The 21,517-nt window shown below is 44.2% G+C and overlaps 1 protein-coding gene across 3 annotated transcripts in view; it reads right to left on the reverse strand.

Moving 5' to 3' along the window:
* LOC112043877 (CCR4-NOT transcription complex subunit 1-like) overlaps positions 1-18,142 on the reverse strand; it is a 31,301-nt gene extending 13,159 nt beyond the window's left edge. For 2 of the 3 annotated variants that reach the window (XM_052888313.1, XM_052888312.1), the window contains exons 1-6: positions 17,839-18,142; positions 14,604-14,816; positions 12,003-12,186; positions 9,880-11,929; positions 2,087-3,347; positions 1,685-2,020 (exon numbers count right to left, since the gene is read on the reverse strand). In XM_052888313.1, coding sequence (XP_052744273.1) covers positions 1,685-2,020; positions 2,087-3,347; positions 9,880-11,929; positions 12,003-12,186; positions 14,604-14,816; positions 17,839-17,940 — 4,146 coding nt within the window. In that variant the 5' untranslated portion in view covers positions 17,941-18,142. Of the gene's footprint in view, positions 1-1,684; positions 2,021-2,086; positions 3,348-9,879; positions 11,930-12,002; positions 12,187-14,588; positions 14,817-17,838 lie in introns of all 3 variants that reach the window. The other variant, XM_052888311.1, reaches the window with a different exon arrangement.
* Between the last annotated feature and the right edge of the window lie 3,375 nt (positions 18,143-21,517).

Here is a 21,517-nt window from a genome sequence, read left to right on the forward strand (position 1 = left end):
GGAATGAAATAGCTTTGTGCATGAGGAGTGAGGCAAAGAATGTTTTTGGAGAGAATAAAGGTAAAAGTATGATAGCTAAAGACGCATGGTGGTGGAGTAAGGATATACAAAATATAATGAAAGAAAAGAAGGATGCATTTAAGGATTGGAAAAATGTGAGTGATTATGACGGCAATTCGAAAGAGATTAAAAAGAATGTTTACGTGGAGAATAAAATGAAAGCGAAAAAAGCGGTTGCTATTGCAAGGGGAAAAGTAAACAGTAAATTGTATGAGTCCCTAGATTATCCCCAAGGGCAAAAAGACTTATTTCGCGTAGTAAAAGCGAGAGAAAAGAATACAAGGGATATAGTACATGTGAAATGCATAAAAGATGATGCCGGAAAGGTTTTGACAAATGACGAAGAAATAAAAGATCGGTGGCAGGAATACTTTAAAAAGTTGATGAACGAAGAGAATGACTGGAATCGCGAATTAGAGAATGTATCAATTAATGTGGCAGTGGTAAAAGAGGCGAGTATAGATGAAGTAAAAATGGCAGTGCAGAGTATGAAAAGTGGTAAAGCGGTAGGGCCTGACAGTGTACCAGTTGAAGCATGGAAGTGTCTGAAAGTGGATGGATGGAAATGGCTGACTTTATTTTTCAATAAGTTGTTGCACAAGGAGTCAATCCCGGAAGAGTGGTCCAGCAGTTCGCTGGTGCCCATATTTAAAAATAAGGGTGATGTCCAGAATTGTAACAACTATCGAGGAATAAAGCTCATGTTACATACTATGAAGGTTTGGGAGAAAGTTATAGATAAGAGAATAAGAGAGGAGAGTGAGATTATTCTAAATCAGTTTGGGTTTATGCCAGGACGGGGTACAACTGATGCAATTTTCGCTTTGCGTCAACTGTGTGAGAAATACAGGAATGCACAAAAGAATCTCCACATGGTGTTTGTTGACTTAGAGAAAGCGTATGACAGAGTACCCCGTGAAGTTGTATGGTGGGCTATGAACGTGAAGAAAATACCTGGGAAGTATGTTAGAATAGTGAAAGAAATGTATAGAGATGCATGCACGAGCATACGATCAGAAGCTTGTGTTACTGACGAGTTTCAAGTGGAGGTGGGCTTACACCAAGGATCAGCTTTAAGTCCCTATTTGTTTCTCCTAGTAATGGATGCTCTGACATCAGACATACAGGAAGAAGCACCTTGGTGTATGCTGTTCGCCGATGATATTGTACTTGTCGGAGAAAACACATCTGAGGTACAGAGCAGACTTTGAAAATGGCAGGAGAAATTGGAAAGTGTTGGTCTATGAATCAGTCAAACGAAAACTAAATATTTATTCTTGGATTTTGGCGGCACATCTCAATCTTCCAAAATTGCCTTAAATGGTGTAACCCTACCAGCTTGCTCCGATTTTCGGTACCTCGGATCGCTTTTTCAAAACGATGGCAATGTGGACCGAGACATAAAAAGTAGAATGAATGCGGGATGGATGAAATGGCGACAATTTTCAGGTGTACTATGTGACCCGCGAATGCCTCTTAGACTTAAGGGTAAAATATACAAAACGGTTGTAAGACCTGTCGTGCTGTATGGATCAGAATGTTGGGCGGTGAAAGGGACGGATAGTAAACGAATGCATGTGAACAGCGCGGGTCCGTGGGGGTGGGGAGCCTGCGCGTGACTCACCTGCGTTGGCGGCGGCGGCGGCGGCGGCGGCGGCGGCGCGCACGGCAGCGGCGCGAAGCCGGGGATGTTGCAGGCGAACTGCTCGTACACGGCCAGCCGCTCGGCCGGCGCGCCGCCCGCGCGCACGCGCACGCGCTCCGGCAGCCGCTCCGCGCCCGGCGCCGGGCCCAGGCCGCGGCCCTCGCGCCGCGCCAGCTCGCGCCGCTCGTACTCGTCCGCCAGCCGCTTGTCCAGCTCCGGCAGCGCCTTCTCCACCGCCGTCTTCTGGATGAAGGCGCAGGCCAGCTCCGCGTTCTCCGCGGCCAGCGCCGCCGCGGCGCTCTCCACGACGTCCTTCTGCGAACGTCAGCTCGTGAGTGTGGCGCCGCGCACGTCGGGCGGCGGCGCGCGGGCGGGGCTCACCTGCAGCGCGCCGCTCGGCGCGAGCGCGGCGCCGAAGGCCGCCTTCAGGTTGGCGCTGACGGTGGCCAGGATCTGCTCGCGGCACGTGATCATGGCCATGCCGGCCGTGAGGTTGCGCATGAGGTGGTGCGCGCACGTGCGCATGCGCGTCTCGTCGGGGTCCGCCGCGAAGTCCTTGCGGATGAGGCGCTCGCTGGTGGTGAGCGCGTACTTGATGGAGCGGTCCACGACGGGGTGGATCCACTCCTGCACGGCGCGCTCGACGGCGGCGCGCGCGGCCGGCTGCAGCTGCGGGTGGCTCTGCAGCAGCGCCACGTGCGCGCCGCCCGCCAGCTCGCGCCCGAGCGCCGCCGTCGACGACACGTCCACGTCGGCGTAGCTGAAGCGCGGCGCGGGCGGCGGCGCGGCGGGCGCGGGCTCGGCCGGCGGCGGCGGCGGCGCGGGCTCGGGGGCGACGTCGGGGCGCGAACATTGAAACTCGATGGTTTTCAATTTTTCGGGGTCCCTCAGATACAGGGAGGGTTTCAGCTCGGAGATGTCGAGGCTGAGCTTCTTGCAGAGCACCTCGATCTCGAACTTGAGGTTGAGCTTGAGGCCGGGCTCGCGGTGCAGCTCGGCCAGCACGCCCATGAGCGCCATCGTCCAGGGGTTGGGCGGCTTGAACACGGCGCTGCGGGCGCACGACTCCAGCACCTTGGCGGTGAAGGGCACGATGTACAGCAGCTCGCGCTGGCCGCGGTGGTAGGCCTCCAGCAGCAGCGTCTTGAGGTCCAGCTCCCGCTGCAGCACGGGCCGGCAGCGCGCCAGCGTCAGCACGCCGAGCCAGTGGCCGAGGTTCTTGAGCAGCGAGCGGTCGGAGAAGTTGGCGATGCCCTTCTCGGAGCGCAGCAGCACCCCGATGTTGCGGTAGGTCTCGCGCGCGACCAGGCGGCGCAGCGCGCGCGCGCCCAGCTCGTCCAGCAGGCTGGCGTACAGCGCGTGGAAGTTGAGCTCGATGGAGGCGCGCTTCATGACCACGTACTGCGCCAGCCACTCGTAGTGCTCCTCGGCGACGAGCTCCCGCAGCTCCGCGCACTTGGCGGGCAGGTTGAGCTGGCTGAGGTTGTTGAAGATGAAGGCCGTCTTGTCGCGCACGGGCTCGGGCGGCGCCGCCGGCCGCTCGGCGTCGGCGGCGGACAGCAGCGTGTCGATGTTGGTGGCGTTGGCGATGGACGGGCGGCCGGCGGCCGGCTCGGCGGCGCCCGGCGCGTACGCCGCGGGCCTGCAACGGGACACGTCACGTGTGAGCGCGGCGCAAGCGCTGGCTCGGTCGACCCCCCACTAGGTGGACCGATAATATCAAACGGATTGCAGGGAGCCACTCCATGGTCCATGCGAGAGGTCTATGTTCAGCAGAGGACGCCCATCGGCTGATGGTGATAATAAATTAGCAATGCCCTGACAGGGCTCATGAAACATTCACACTAGTAACATTAAGTCAACTAATGTATACTAATAATATTATAAGCTGAAGAGTTTGTTTGTTCATTGAAGTCGCTAATCTCAGGTCTGATTTGAAAAATATTTTCAGTGATAGATAGCCCATTTATCGAGAAAGGCTATAAGCTATATTATGTTTTCAAAAAATTAGGGATCCTTCCTGAAACTCCCATAATGTAACCCGAGGTGTACAAAAGTTTTGTTTATATGGCGTGCGCTGCAAAAATTATTGATGTTAGAATAAAATAATGTACTACACTTGTGTTACGGGGACAACGGAGCTCACGTCCGTAGGACTTTACCACCTTATGCTAAAGCCCGCCCTACACGTGTCCCCTGGGTGGTGCGAATCGAGCTGCAACGCCGAGTCTCAGGCGGCGGTCATATAACCTGATCCTGGGCTTGCACAAGCCCTAAGGGCCTAAATTCCCTTAAAATAGTTGTGCGCGTAACACCTTGGGAAAGTGTTGCAACTACTTCTCCCAACCTTTTTAAAAATCATGGAAAAGTCAGTTATGGAATGCGATTTGTCATGCGATCCGGCTAACCGCCGGCGCTCTCTGGTACCCGGGCCAGACAGTGTGAAATTTGATACCGAAGTCTCCTTAGGGGTAGGTGGCCAGGCCCCTGTGGTAGAAAATACTACTGGAAAACGAAAATTAATGCAACAAGTTTTTCATTCATCCTTGTTCAACAACAGACCTAGAAGCATGTCACTAGGTAGTAAAACGAATTTAGAATCATCTCCACAAACATCAAAAGAAAATTTATCTCAACCACCTGAGTGGCAAAGAGTGCCTACTGCTCGAAATAAAAAGCGCAAGAAGATAGATTCTCCTTCCCCTGTGAAGATAGAATCTTATAATAAATATAGCACACTGCCAATTGATCAAAAAGAAAACTCAGAAACCTCAGAAAAAAGAGTTAATAAGCCTCCGCCAATAATATTGTATGGGATAGAAGATGTGAACAAGTTATCTGATCTATTGAGTTCTGTTGTAAAGGGAGACCAATACAAATATAAAATAGTAAACAGGAACCAGTTAAGAATCAATTGTACAGACACAGACAGCTACAAAAACATTCTTTCAATTGTTCGTGAAAATGGTTTGATAGGGCATACATTCAATAGAAAGAAAGAAAGACCATATAGAATAGTTATAAAAAATCTCCACCATTCCACGCCCCTCCCAGAGATAAGAGCAGACATAGAGCAAACAGGCAATGTAGTAACAGGTGAAATAATTATTGCTAAATTTGGGCCTGACAAAAAGCCGACTTCAACTTTCTTTGTAAACTTATTACCTGGTCCGAACAATAAGGCAGTTAAAGAAATTAGGTACATATATCACCAAAAAGAAAAGAAAGAAATAGAAATCATAGAAGCAGTGATCATAGAAGATCCAAGAAAGCAAAAGACCGTAGTGCAATGTCAAAGATGCCAGTAATACGGCCACTCGAAAAATTACTGCATGCGACCACACAGGTGCGTTAAATGTGGGGAATCACACAAAACCTCCGATTGTCCAAAAAAGGACCGTAACACTCTTAGACCATTAATAACTGGACGTGGTTCGCTAACCGTTACCCCTCTGGCAAAGATCAAAAATCTATGATCTAATGCGTTTATAAAAACTGTTGCTACAGAATCGATGTTTCATTGTTGTAATCGTTTTCGTCGTGTAAGGAGCTCCCTAAAAATGCCGGTTTGTGTAGTTAAATGGCATAAAAAACGGTCAAAAACTTGTAGTTTAGTAAAAGGTGGAGTAACGTTTCATTTGAAAGTATTTAAACCTTAATTTTATCAAATTTTTAATAAAAACAATTTATAAAAATAATCGATTCTTTTGACGAAACAGCCAAACATCGATCAGTAATCGAATATTCTATGTATTTAATCTGTGGATAGTCTAAGCAATGTCACAGTAAATATGCAAGCAGTAGTTTGACTTCATACTAGAGGTCGAAACGCGAGCTTATACCTCAATTTCAATTTACTAGTTAAATAGATTTTATTAATTAGAAATAAGACTAACTCACTAACATACTAAACTTAAAACAGATACACTAACAATATACTAAACCGAGGGTTTTGTCGTGCAATTATGGACGAAGTTATAAAGACGAGAAACTACCGGAAACACATTATGAAAGATGGCACTCTAGACATCTGTCGAGCGTGTCATCGCCCTGGGGAGTCCCTCAGGCATATTGTGTCCGGGTGTTCTCACCTTGCTAACGGCGAATACTTGCACAGACATAATCAAGTAGCCAAGATAATCCACCAACAGCTTGCTCTTCAATATGGCCTTATCGATTTTGAGATGCCTTACTATAGGTACGACCCAGCGTCAGTTCTTGAAAATAGCAGTGCATTGCTCTACTGGGACCGAACGATTATCACTGACAGGTATATTGTAGCCAATAGACCTGATATAGTGCTAGTCGATCGGTCAGTGCGTCGTGCAATAATAGGGATGATGACAGTTTTTTAAATTGTATATAAATTAAGAGTATACTAATAGTAAAGCAATTTTGTAAAAGGAACAGGGTATCTGCGATCATTACTTTCGGAGCTACAGGGATTTAAAGAGTCAGATTTGCGGCGCTGCCGCGGATCCCTGAAAAACGCCCCATACAAAATGGCTCGAAAAAATGACGTCATAGGCAATGTAATGATCGTTAGATTTGTATGCGCGTTCAAACAAAATTACTAATATCTTTGTTATTTGTGAGTTTATGTTTATAGTTCATTTATTAAAAAATGTCACATTTAATGTAAGGAAGCTAAAACTGTATGAATTTTCATCTAATTACGATAAAAAAAATTTAGTAGTTTTTGAAATTTTATAATCTCATTTATTTTGCAAATATCCAGACAATCTTTGCTTTTTATGTATAAATTAGTTAACATTGACCCTATTTACCCGAATGTATCATAAAATCAATATATTCAAACCTAGTCATCATCCCCATTGTTGATATTACAGTTCCACATGACGATAATCTGGTTAAAGCCGAAAAGGAAAAAGTATCAAAATACTTGGATCTTGCTCCCGAGATCACCGCCATGTGGAATGTTGAGTCAACTATTATTGTTCCGATAGTTGTTTCAGTCAATGGTCTTATAGCGAAAAGCTTCGACCAACACCTTAAGAAGCTGTCGCTTAACTGTTGGATCAAGAGTCGGATACAAAAGGCAGTGATTCTTGAGACGGCGCGTATTGTGAGGAGGTTCCTCACTCTGGAGCCCTGACCACCGGTTGCTTGGGCAACCGGGCACTCAAATGTCCCGGGAATGACAACGGGAATGTAGCGGGAGGGTGATTTTTTTTTTTATAAATTTTTAATAATGTTTTGTATTTTATATTTATATTGTTAAAAATTAAGAAGTAATAAATAAATGAGAGTAACTTAATTACTAACATAGAAAAAAAAAATTAAAACTGTTACTCTTATTAATTGAAAAACTTGTTTAATGTAAGGAATAATAAAGGCTTTGAAATTGAGAAAAACATAAGGGATTAAAGGGCTAACATAATCTACGGAACCCTACACTGCGCGTGGCCCGACACGCACTTGACCGGTTTTTTTAATATTTGGTCACGTAGTGTGGAGGTAATACCTAGATGGCATCACCAAAATAAACATATGAATACGACCTATCCTTCAAGGTCATTGATTAGTATCAGCCTTATTTAAATCTACCAATCAAAAAACAACCCGCATTTCATTGATCACTTCCTATTTTACTACAATTTACAAAATATTTTATTTGTTTACATAAAAAAAGTATATTTACAATCACAAAACTAAATGGAAATACAAAGTTGGCAAATGTAATTAAAATGCTGGAGGCAGGCAGCCTTATCACATGTTTACGTACCGCGCGCTGTAAGTATTTATTTCAAAAATACGGCCGAGTATACTGCTTGTATATATTTTTACTGTGCACAATGTGTTTGTTAGTGTGTGTATTGCGAGTCAAATTTATAGTTGTGTGTAGTGTATGGACACAGAAAATACTTAATGGTGTTAAATGTTTTCGATGTGTGAGTTTACCTCGTCCCCCTCATAAGCTCATGGAACTGAGAGTACCAATATCAAATTTAAAAACCACCAGTGCTATGTAACAAATCATCCTGACGGTACTGCTCATGGTGGGACTGCAGTAATAGTCAAAAAAGGGTTGAAACATCATATAATGCCAGAATATAAAACACACCATATTCAAGCCACTACAATTGCTGTAGAAGATTCTACAGGTTGCATTAATTTCTCTGCAGTGTATTGTCCACCGAAGCACAAAATTCTTGATAGCATGTTTACAGATTACTTTCAATTTGGAATTTGGAATGCAAAACATGTAAGCTGGGGTTCTCGTATTACAACCACAAGAGGTAGACAACTGAAAACCAGTGTGGACAATAATCAACTTCTGGTATCATCTACATGTGAACCTACATACTGGCCAACAGATCACAATAAAACTCCAGACTTACTAGATTTTTTCATATTAAAGGGTCTCTCAAAGCATTACCTCAAGTGTGATTCCTGCTTCGATAGCTCTTCCGATCACACTCCTGCTATATTGACCATAAGTTCACTCGTAATACTATCTGAGACTAAAGAAACGCTCACTAATAAAAACACTGTTTGGGACTCATTTAGGGAATACATTGAAAACCATATTCAATTAAAAGTACCCCTGAAAAATTGTAACGATGTAGAGGATTCAACTATATATATAACACAGCTAATACAAAGAGCATGCTGGATACATACACCGTCGCCGCAACCGAATGACATATGCATGAATTACCCTCTGCAAATTAAGGAAATGTCACTTCATAAACGCAAACTCCGAAGAAATTCAAGACGTCGCTCTTCAACGGCATACTAAGAGTACATCACTTTCCACTTGTGTGGAAAGTATCACAAATAGTAATGATACACAAGGCAGGAAAATCACCTAACGAAGTATCGTCATACAGGCCCATAAGTTTGCTTCCACTGTTATCGAAAGTCTTTGAGAAGCTACTAAAATACCGTATAATGCCAATTCTGCACAAACGTAATGTTATTCCCGATCACCAGTTTGGTTTTAGACAAGAGCATTCTACCACTGAACAGGTCCATAGAGTCTGTGACAAGATCAGGGAAAGCTTAGAAGAAAAGCAATACTGCTCATCTGTATTTTTGGACATACAACAAGCGTTTGACAAGGTTTGGCATAAAGGGCTCTTGTATAAGTTAAAAATCAATCTACCTTATCAGTACGTTCTACTACTACAATCCTACATTACTGGACGGAGAATTCAAGTCAAAGAAACTGATAAGAAATCCAACTTTTATGATATTTCAGCCGGAGTTCCGCAAGGCTCTGTATTGGGGCCAATCTTATATACGGTTTATACTGCAGATATACCACAGGTAGACGGAGTTACGACAGCGACATTTGCTGATGATACCGCAATACTCGCAAGCCATAGTGACCCTGCATCGGCAACCATGGTACTACAGAAGGCCCTGGATGAGATAACTGCATGGCTTAAGCAATGGCGGATAAAAGCAAGCACAAGCAAATCAGTGCAGATCACTTTCACCCTTAAAAAAGGTATCTACCCACCTGTCAAACTAGAGGATGTTACGTTGCCTCACCATGATAAAATTAGAACAAAAAAAAAACTTTGCAGATCACATCATTTTCTACAAAAAAATGTCACGACAGCTATCTATATTCTTGGGCTAGATCTTACTTATATAAATTATTTAAATCATATACTAAGGTTAAACTTTAATCCTTATAAAAAATGAAATACTTGATAATCAAAAGGATATGATAGAGATAAGATTTGTCTTTTACAGTATGTTAATTAGTCATATAGTTTCCGAGATAATACAAAATTTCTAAAAGTCGAAAAAATACCGCTAAAAGACGCCCCACAGGTTCCACCCACACAGTTCCCGTTCCCGAAAGAACACGAAGTAAAAACGTGACACTCGCAAATAACATAGCTTTCTTTCGATGAAAGAATTTTCTAAATCGGTTCTGTAGTTTCAGAGATCACCCCCTCCAACCACACAAACTTTACCTCTTACAATCTTCTATATAAATGAATCGCTGAATGTGTCGATAAGCGCAAATCTCGAAGACAAACCGATTTCGCTAATTATTTTCTATAGAATATTCTTAATTAAAAGAGACAAATTAAAACTGAAGTCTAAAAACAATACTTCTAAAAGTACTCCCACAAAAACGTTTCGTAACCATTCCATAAAGTTCAAGCGTCAGTGAGGAGGTTTCGACCGACCTGTGGGCGGGCGGCTCCGGCGCCGGCTCGCGGCCGCGCGCGCCGCACTCCACGTACTCCACCAGGTGCGGCGGGAGCTCCCGGAAGTGCGGGATGGCGCGCACGTGCTCGCAGTACTTGTGGTAGTCCTTCAGGCGCGCCTTGAACCGGTCCAGCGCCGCCACGCCGAAGCGGAACATCTTGGAGCCCTCCGGCTTGCGCAGCGCGTCCAGCACCAGGCGCAGCGCCAGCGCCGCCGCGTCGGGCGGCAGCGCGCCGCGCGCCAGCACGCCGCCGAACAGCTGCGCGTTGGTGCGCAGGTCCGCGTCCGGGTACTGCGGGAAGAACTTGTACTCCTCGAACAGGTTGCGCAGCATGCACGAGAACACCTCGCGCTCGCGCGGCGCCGCCGACTCGCCGAACGCGCTCAGCACGTCCAGCGCCTCCTCCACCGACAGCGTCGGCGGCCGGTTGTAGATGCGCTGGAAGTAGCCGCTCGCCTCGTCCTCCACGTCCTTCGACGCGGGCGCGGCCAGGAACCGGCCGGCGTCCTCGGGCGCGGCCGGCGGCATCGGGATCGCGGCGAAGCTGGCGGGCGAGCCGGGCGCGCCGGCCGAGGCGAACGCCGGCGCGCTCAGCGACAGGCCGGCGAAGCCGGGCGCCAAGCCGGCGACGGCGTCGAGCTGCGGCGCGAACGCGCCGGGCCACGGCTCGCGGGCGGCCAGCGCGCCGAGGATGGCGTCCCGCAGCTCCGGCGGCGCGGCCGGCGCGCACAGGCGCAGGCCCGCCGCCAGCGCCGCGTCGTCGGGCGCGCGGCGGCGCCGCAGCAGCTGCAGCGCGGCCGCCGCGAAGCTCTCGCCGTGCTCCGCCAGCTTGTCGGCGAGCCACTTGTCCAGCTTGAGGTACTCGCGGCGCGCCGCCAGGCACGCCAGCTCGATCGCGAACGGGAAGGCGCGCACGTCGAGCAGCGCCGACAGCGCCTTCAGCTCCTGCGCCACGTCCAGCGCGCGCGACAGGCGCGCCTGGTCGCCGTCGCCGCGCGCGTGCCACTCCGCCATGGCGTGTAGCAGCGCGGGCCGCGCGGCGGCGCCCGGCGCGTGCCACGCCAGCTGCAGCAGCGCGCCCGCGTTGGGGTGGCCGGCGAGGAACACCGGCACGAGCGTCGCCAGCAGCTCCCGGCCCAGCGCGCACGCGGGCGGGCCGAGCGCCAGCAGCGCCAGCAGCAGCACGTCGGGGCAGCGGCGCGCCGGCGGCTCCAGCAGCTCGCGCACGTCGCGGCCGCGCTCCGCGGCGTGCAGCAGCAGCTCCAGCAGGGGCAGGCAGCGCCACGTGGCCGCCTCCCTGTCGTCCGCCTCGGGCGGCGCCTTCAGCGCGTCGACGGCGACCTGCCGCACGGGGTGCTCCGCGAAGCTGAACACGTCCGGGTGCCTGAGCGCGTGCGACACGAGGCTAAGCTGGCCGTCCAGGTTGGCCCAGGGGCGCAGCAGCGCGTCCGCCGGGATGGCGTCGCGCAGGCCGGCGCGCAGCAGCGCGACCAGCGCGCCCAGGCCGCGCCGGTCGGGCACCAGGAAGTCGGGGTGGTCGAGCTGCGGCACGACGTCGCGCCAGTCGAGCTCGGGCGCCGCGTCGCGCACGGCGCGCGCGAACGCGTCGGCGTCCCAGGCGGCGCCGGGCGGCTCGCGCGCGCCGTCGTAGCGCACCATGGCGGCCACGGCGCGCGCCACGTCGGCGGGCGCGGGCCGGCGCGCGCCGAGGTCGGCCAGGAAGCTGCGGCAATCGTCGGCGGAGGCGGTGAAGCGGTAGCCCAGCTCGCGCACGCCGTCGGCCAGCGAGCGGTGCGCCATGGCGGCGGCCAGCTCGGCGCGCGCTGCGGCCCGGCGCGGCGGCGCGCGCGTGTCGTCGGCGTACAGCAGCGGCGCGAGCAGCACGGGCGCCGCGTCGCGCGGCAGGGCGGCGCGCAGGCGCTGCAGGAGCGCGCGGCGCGGGCCGGCGGGCAGGCGAGTCAGCAGCGGCTGCAGCACCCCGGGCCCGCACTCGCGCACGCCCGCGACCTCCGCCTCGTGTCCCCGATCTGAGAGAAGAGAACCCGAGTGTGACGCGATCGTATCCCGTTTGCCGTCCTACGCGACCAGTTCCAGCAGCACCTGCATCAAGGTAGCACCGAACGAAGTCCAGAAGCCGCTCGTTGAGATGCCGCTCGGCCAGGGTCGCGACGTCGGGTCTGAGCGAAGAGTTTTTCAGAACTAGCGAGAAGGCGATCTCCTGCGCGACGGTGAACTTCAGCAACCTTGCGAAGCGACTGAACAAAGTGTTGCTAGGTTTCAAAGCCTGAAACAGATAAACATACATCCTTTTTTATTAAATTGACTATAATCACTGTCAAAAGCATTTTGTCTAGTTTATGTGTAATGTTTATTTTTATTGTTGAAATGTAAAATGTAATTTAACCGGACAACTCGCGTGAAGAGGGTTCCGTACGATGTTTTACTATCATGTTTTTTAGAAAACAACATAAAATTCATATCTATACTAATATTTTGAAGCTGACGAGTTTGTTTGTTTGTTTGGTTGGTTGAACGCAACCTAATCTCAAGAACTACGGGTTCGATTTTGTGGTTTCCGTCTTGCCCCCAAACGTGACCATAATATTCAAAAATTTCAGAGTACTGAAGTTTTCCTAGAATCGTCAAGTAGATTTAAAAATTTTAAATGCACTACTTTCGGAGAAAAGGAGCGGGGGAATGGGTTTCGTCGATTTATTTAAATACGTTGGAAACTGTTTATTTTAAAATTACAAAAAATATATATTTCAGATCCTTGTAACAAGCTCTTTTGTTTGATGAGTCACATTTGTGGAGTTCTGACGTTTTCCCGGAATCTTCAAGTATACAGTGTATAACAGTCTTGGAGAGGGGGGAGGGGAAATGTAACAAATAAATTATTATTAAAAATTACAAAAAATATATATTTGAAATCCTTTTTACAACAATGAAAAACATTTGAGGTATCACATGATTCAGTTTGAAACAAAATCTTTATGTGTTTTCCATCTTGCACCTCGAAAGTGTCCTTCATATTCAATTTCAGAGTTTCAAAATATTCTCAAAATAATCAAATAACATTCTTAATTATAGATACAGTAGTTTCGAAGTAAAGGGCCATGTTAATTATAGATACAGTAGTTTCGAAGTAAAGGGCCATGTTAATTATAGATACAGTAGTTTCGAAGTAAAGGGCCATGTTAATTATAGATACAGTAGTTTCGAAGTAAAGGGCCATGTTAATTATAGATACAGTAGTTTCGAAGTAAAGGGGCATGTTAATTATAGATACAGTAGTTTCGAAGTAAAGGGCCATGTTAATTATAGATACAGTAGTTTCGAAGTAAAGGGGCATGTTAATTATAGATACAGTAGTTTCGAAGTAAAGGGCCATGTTAATTATAGATACAGTAGTTTCGAAGTAAAGGGCCATGTTAATTATAGATACAGTAGTTTCGAAGTAAAGGGCCATGTTAATTATAGATACAGTAGTTTCGAAGTAAAGGGCCATGTTAATTATAGATACAGTAGTTTCGAAGTAAAGGGCCATGTTAATTATAGATACAGTAGTTTCGAAGTAAAGGGGCATGTTAATTATAGATACAGTAGTTTCGAAGTAAAGGGCCATGTTAATTATAGATACAGTAGTTTCGAAGTAAAGGGGCATGTTAATTATAGATACAGTAGTTTCGAAGTAAAGGGCCATGTTAATTATAGATACAGTAGTTTCGAAGTAAAGGGCCTTGTTAATTATAGATACAGTAGTTTCGAAGTAAAGGGCCATGTTAATTATAGATACAGTAGTTTCGAAGTAAAGGGGCATGTTAATTATAGACACAGTAGTTTCGAAGTAAAGGGGCATGTTAATTATAGATACAGTAGTTTCGAAGTAAAGGGGCATGTTAATTATAGATACAGTAGTTTCGAAGTAAAGGGCCATGTTAATTATAGATACAGTAGTTTCGAAGTAAAGGGGCATGTTAATTATAGATACAGTAGTTTCGAAGTAAAGGGGCATGTTAATTATAGATACAGTAGTTTCGAAGTAAAGGGGCGTGGTAATTGTCGTCTAATTGTTTCAATAACTTGAAAGCTATTTTTTATTTAAATTCCAAAAAAAAAATTTTAAAATCTTCTTTCATTTGATGTATCACCCCCATATTCAAATTTCACCTATTCACGATACATCTCTGCATTTGGGTCACAAGAATTGATATGTGTCAACTGGATTGGTGATATTATAAGGGTTCCGTTTTTGACGTGACGACGAAGTAAAAAGTGAATCTGGTGTCAATTGTTTATAGCAACGATAGTTGCGGCGATAAAGGTAATGATTTTTTCGATATTTAATATATGTTCGATGTATTGTCGAATATTCGTGCTTTCATCATTAAAATAAATAGCGGATTGTTTAGAAAAGTGCAACCATTCCATCAGTATTTTCTTATGTCACGTTCAACTATCGTCAGTAAACCGACTTTACACACAACCGATTTTTTGTACTACGTACGTTCGGAACCCTAAAAATAAATAGCTGTTCGTTAAAACAACCCTTTTCTATGAGTTTCCCACGCAACTTAAGAGTCAAGGGGTAAGGGTAGGGCAATACCCTAATTATTCGCAGATGAAGAGGGAGTCCGCTAGTTAATTAAATAAATAAATAATAGAGAGAGAATGACACGAGCTCACGTCAGTAATAACAACCTTCTGCACAGCCTCGGGCGGGTCGTCGAGCACACTGCACACGAGTGTCGCCTTGGCCGGGTGGTCGAGCAGGCCGGCCAGCTGCTGCGCCAGCAGCGCGGCGGCAGCGCCAGCAGCGCCGGAGGGAGCGTCGCTCTCGATGCCCTTCGCCGCCTCGGCGAGCAAGCACCTCAGCACGCGCCGTTCTGCTTCCGAGCCATACAAGCTGATAATCTGAACCCCAATACACATCCCAATACATATCAGAAAGAAAGAAAAAACATTTATTTCAAAAATTGTGCCACACTTAACACCTAAACACTGTTGTAGTGCCCAACATCCAGACCACTTTAGCAAGTTTTTGACTTTTGACAGCGTCAAACACAACTAAGCGCTCCAACAGAAGAAGGTCTAACCTAAGGCAGGTCTAAACGAAGCTCTCTCAAAGGACGGAATCACAGCAGAACCGATACTTAAAAGTCATTCACAAGGGCACGACACCTGAGGTATGGCTCAGGAGCGTGGTGGTTCTGTTCTTCAAAAAAGTTGCTGTGCAACAACTCACTGAAAAATTACAGACCCATCTCGCTTCTTAGCCATTCTTACAAATGGTTCTCGAGATTCATTACGAATCATCTTCAAGCCAGATTCCGAAAAGGCTTTAGTTTCATACATACGCTGCAGCAGGTTATACAGAAGAGGAGTATAACCAGCCACTTTGCTTAGGGTTTGTGGACTATGAGAAAGCCTTTGATTCGGTGGAAACCTGGGCTGTGCTAAGGTCATTGCGGAGATGTCGAATTGATTAAGGGTACATCCAGGCATTGAAGTGCTTGTACGAAAACGCCACTATGTCAATTCGCATTCAGGATCAGACTACGAGGCCAATCCAGTTGCAGCTAGGAGTGCGACAGGGAGATGTGATCTCTGTTCTGTTCGCGGACGATGTAGTCACCATTAGATGATCAGAAAACAAAAATAATGTGTAATCCTCATGTATCGCTCCACTCAGTTAACTTTCAGTTGCACTCGAAATTGTAGACAAATACATATGAACATATGTTCCAGTTAGATAGGTCCAATTTCGAGATGGAGGTGAACCGCCGAATCCAACTCAGCTGGCCGCATTCGGGAAACTTCGCTATATCTTTTCGTCTGAAATTCCTCATTCAACAGTGCGTGTTTCCAGTGATGACCTATGGTTCTGAGACTTGGTCAATTCTCTAGAAAAGGTTTTATGCACTCCACTAACTATTGAGGAAATCAACTACCAAATTTAAAAAAAATCATCTAAATCAGCTTCTACTTTCATTTCTAATTTCTTTGTTGGTAAACAGTACTCATCAAGAAAGGCTGTAGTATAGAGGTAGTTGTCAATAATTTCATTAATGACCTAAATAAGGTAGACCAACAGCCAGTAAGCTATATCAAAAAAGCTTGGATTTACGATAACTATCTTACTTCACGTCTGACTTGGCCTTTCCTTGTTTATGATATTGGTAAAACCCTTCTAGCAAAATTGGATGCAAACATCATTAGGACATTGAAGTTTTGGCACACCCGGCTGACACCTCAACTCTATTCAGGGCTCACCACAGTCTTGGGTTGAAAATGAAGAAGCCATCGGAACTCTAAAAACACCTTAGAGTTACCAAAACTAATGTCCTGACAAAGTCTCAGGACAATTTAGTAGCGTCACTCCCTTAAGATGAGTGTGCCACTGAATTGAATTTAAGGCTTCAATTACATAACCAAATTATGGCAGATGCACAGACTAATAGAGCTAGACTGGGTGTAAGTAAGAATAAAGGAGACCGAGACATAGTAAAATCCTTTTTGCAACAAGACGAAAATGACAGCTACAAAGCGCACACAATGAATTTAGAAATCCAAAATGAGTGGTTACCCTTATCTAAGTTCTGGTTCCCGGTTGCACAAAAGTGGCGCGTCTTGCTATATGACTGATCTCCTGCCTTATTGAAATTCTATCTTAATGCCTTTCAAATGACTGACCCAGATCAGAGCAACTTAGTACGATGGGGAAAGCCATAGACGTCAGGGACTGCAAATTCCACCTGAAACGAACACGACTGGCATAGTATAGTATAGTAGTATATACTCATTCCTGGAGGGACGCTACATCAGTGGATGTGCAGAGCCCGAAACGACATACTAAAAAGTCATTTGATCGGATTATGGTTCAGAGACTGATCTCTGATAGACCAAGAAACAAGAGAGAAAAAAAAAATTCTTGTGGGTGAGGTGTTTTTCTCTCTACCACGTGATGGACCCGGCACCTGCACTGTGAATCCATGGAATGCTAAGATATTTGTCTCTCTAGATAGATTCTAGTAGACTACATGGAATTTTCACATGACAATTATGCTAAATCTTGAGAAATTGTAAGCTATAATGTTAAATTTAGGAAAAAAGAAATAACAGTCTTATGTAAAATATCAATCCTGACCACCAGTTGCATTTGCAGTTGCAGGTGTAGAAAGAAACCTCCTCACAGACACAGTTGCAGTACACTCCATCTGAAGCATCACTGATCCAACAGTCACACTAAATAAGGTTGAACATTTTCACTACAATTGACTGAAACAGCTATCAGGATTCAGGACACCAATAGTTGACTCAACATTACGAGATTATCATCAAGTAAAAAATAATCAACAATTATTATTGCATTGCGCCAAGCTCTTTAACAGGGTCATTGGCTACAATATAGATATTATGTCGGTTGTAATCCATATAAAACCCCCAATTGTTATTAAGGCTACAAATCCAATCAAAAATTATAAACATTCTGAAGACATAGTTGTTTCCATACCAGATTGCCCGAGCTGTTGAAAACTCTTCTTTTGTAACACAATAAATAATAAAAACTATTTATTGTGATGTCTTTTAAAGTTAATAAATTTCATACCTACTTATTTATTATTTGTAATTTTTAATTTTCAAGTTTCTTTCTTCTTTAATAAAACTTTAATACAACTTGAAAAATTTATGTTAAAATTTATAAAGCTCATTTCAGAACATTGAGGGTATAGGTGTAAATTGCAAAAAATCAGTCATGTAACTATTGATTCAGGATAGTTCTATAAAAATGACAACAGACAAAATATTACTTGGCTTCAAATTTATACTGATTAATTAGAGCTGACAAGTTGGTTTGTTTGTTCAAACTAATCTCTGGAACTACCAGTCGTATTTAAAGTTATAAAAGGCCTAAAATGGAAGTGAATTTTCTCACCTGAGTCAATTCTCGATTGACCTGCTTGAAATTCTTTTTGTTTAGATTAGCGACGAGACAATTGATTTGTGATAAACTAAACGTTAGGGGATCCAAATTCATAATTTCGATGAAAAATGATATTTCAACAACGTAACATAACTTTACTCCGATTTTTATAACGATGGAATAGTGATGTCGACCTTGCTCACAGATTCAGGTAAAGTTTTAACTAAATGATTATTTGTAATATTATGGGCCCTAAAATGTATTTAGTAAGCTAATAACCCCTAGGACTTAGATATTTTATAAATCTGTTTTAATAACTTACATTGTGCGACTGTAAACACTGGATGACGTCACCGAATTTCAACAAACAAAGACCACAGTTTTTCTATGCGTTGTGATAACGTCAAAGACTAATACCATATATTCAATGTACTCTATGACTACTTTACGTAGACACGAAAATAAATAGGCAACTGATTGGCAATTCGTCTGAGATGTGAAAAGGTAAGATATGTGTATGACAATAGATAGAACAAAATAAATTAAGACTAAGAATTAAAAGAATAGTAAAATCTAAAGGACATGTCCCATTGGACTTATTATTGAGCATTTTTAAAAATAAAATGTAATTTTTTCGTTAGCTGGCAACATTTTCTATCCGTAAAAAAATCTATCAACCTGCTTATAAATTTTAAATGAGTCAACTATTTGTCTACCCCTTTGACACCTACAATATATGTATCTAAGGTCTACCCTATTGAGCGTATTCAGCAGCTGCAACAGGCATTTGCGAAGTACGCGTTAGATGAGACTGAAAGTGGCGCTGCCAACGTATTTTTGGTTGTTGCGTCCCTTAAAAGAATAATAAATGCATGTCCCAAAATAGGCCTACAATAAAACTATAATTTTATTTAATTAAACCTTTTATTTTCTTAGCCTTAGCCTTTTATTTACTCTTTTTCATAGTGAAAGCTAATCGCAGATGGCGCCATCGACTGGTGCTTTTTTATACTTCGATCTGTGGCGTTTTATAGCGGGAATTTTAACACACGTAGTGAATTTTAAAAACAATTTTCAATGTTTCAACAAGGTTTCAATTTTCAACAAGAAGAGAGTGTGACTTTACTTTTGACCTTTTATATAGGTATAATGGTAATGAAAACACTGTTTTATATTAATTTCTTGTAATATTGTCAATTTTCACATCCAATCATAGATTATATTATTACCTACTTACCTATTTTTATACATAATTAATAATAAAGTATAAGTTTTAAGTAAGCCATATTTTTTTTGTAAACGATTTACTATAAAGTAGGTATACCAAAAATGTAAGAGGAATTAAAAAAAAATACACGACGTACCCACTAAACTAAATATTATGATGTTCTACCTGCTGATCAGTTCGAAGACGGTGCTAAGCCAGTGTCGTATTAATTTAAGCCGTTTTTATAAGAACCACCTGAAAGAGCACTGTCTGAAATATCTAAAAATTTTCATTAATCATGGCTTGAATTAATACAACACCGGCTTAGCACCGCCTTCAAATTGATCAGCAGGTAGAACATAAAAATATTATGATGTCATTTTCACTTTTTAGTTTAGTAGGTACCTACGTCTTTAGGTTTTGAAGTCGGATGTATTATTTTTAATAACATTTTATTACTATTCCATTTTTCCTTTCATATACAGAATGGGCAAATGCCCTTCCCCCCTTGAATTCGAAAATTCCTAAATCGTCGAGGATTTCCCTTAACTGTCCTTCGTCTTCATCACCAGACTCCTCCTTCATCCTTCATCCTCCAAATTTGATTGGATCGATTCCAAACCTTCATTAAATTGTAGTGCATAAAAAGTGAATTGAAAGTTCCCCTCGATTTCTCCAGGTTTCCATCATCAGATCCTGACATGATTAATATGGGATCACACGGAGAGTATCCCCTTTAAAACAAAAAAATAATTTTTCAAATCGGTTCAGGCGTCTTCGAGTAATCGATGTACATACTTAAGAAATATATCCGGTAACTTGAGAACCTCCTCCTTTTGAAGTCGTTTAAAAATACATGATTGTACTGTTGTTCATTGCTCTCTTTTTGAGGTTTACTGGCAGTTGGCTTTTAAAAATTTCTTTCATCGAAAAAGTATAAAATGTCTGTAACATTTCATAGTTTCCGTTTGCCGAGTGTGGTAGAAGGTGAGAGGTAAAAAAAATCTATTTATCTATCTGCGTTTATACTTCTACTGATTTTATAGCTTACAAAATGCATTGGCCCATTGGGTTAGTAACTCAGTAGAGCGTTGACATGAGACGTGTGATCGCGTTGTCAGGTTATGGATCAACTGCAAAATATTACAATGGACAGGTACGCTCCATATGTTCCTTGGGTACGCTACGTCAGGCAGGTACTTAACTTTTCTCTACTGACAGTGGCAGATTTATGAATTTGCCGCCAGTAGGCTTTCAAATTTTAGTTCACAATCAATATACCTAATTAATTGTTTTCTGTGAACAAAATTAGAACTTTTAATGTCTAATTACTTTACAGTAGGTACATGGATACGCACAATAGGATTGAAATTGTATAATTATATATATTATATATTGTATAATGTAATATGTGTGGAATTTCTTGATTATTAAATATTATAATTCTTTTTTTCTGTAAGGCCCACTAAGAATATCCGACACGATTCCTGCAGCTGCAGCAAAAACACTATTTAAAATTATCTTTATTATTTACTAGCGGACGTAAAAATTTATGTAAACTTCTCTACCTCTACCTTACCCTGCTCGTAAACCTACCCAACCCTACCCTACCCTACCCCTACCTTACTCCTACCCTACCGCTAACGCTAACCCTACCCTCCCCCCACCTTACCCTTACCCTAACCCTACCCCTACCCTACCCTACCCCTACCTTACTCCTACCCTACCGCTAACCCTAACCCTTCCCTACCCCTACCTTACCACTACCCTACCCCTACCCTACCTTACCCTACCCTACCCTACTCCTCCCCTACCCTATACGTTCCATATCCTTCCCCAACCTCTACCTTGCCCCTACCCTACACTACCCCTACCTTATCCGTACCCTACCCTACCCTACCCTACATTTTCCCTAAATTACCCCTACCCTACCTCTATCCTATCCTTTCCCTACCCCTATCCTATCCCTACCCTCAGCAAAATTGGTCCAGCCTTTTGTGTGTGGTGCAATGACCAAAAGACTATAATTTCCCAAGCGACTTCTATGCTAATACTATAAAGAGGTAAAGTTTGTGTGGTTGTCGGGGGTAATCTCTGGATCTACTGGACCGATTTGGAAAATTCTTTTACCAATAGACAGCTACATTATTTGCGAGTGTCATAGGCTATGTTTGGTCCTCATATTTACACGGGAACGCGAACCACGTAATTGAAACCGCGGGGCGTCATATAGCGGCATTTCTGCGACTTTCAGAAATTTTGTATTATCTCCGAAACTATGTAACTAATTAACATACTGTAAAGGGCAAATCTTATCTCTATAATATCCTTGTGATTATTAAATGATTTATTTTGATAAGGATTTAAGTTTAGTTGTGTAAATAATGACGTAAACCTTAGTTTAAAATTTAAATAATTTATTAAATTATTAAAGGTACTATATCTGCTAAAATATAAAAGATAGATATATGGTGTCGCGGACTT

This window comes from Bicyclus anynana, chromosome 22, assembly GCF_947172395.1.
Source record: "Bicyclus anynana chromosome 22, ilBicAnyn1.1, whole genome shotgun sequence".
In the NCBI taxonomy this organism is placed as follows: Eukaryota; Metazoa; Arthropoda; class Insecta; order Lepidoptera; family Nymphalidae; genus Bicyclus; species Bicyclus anynana.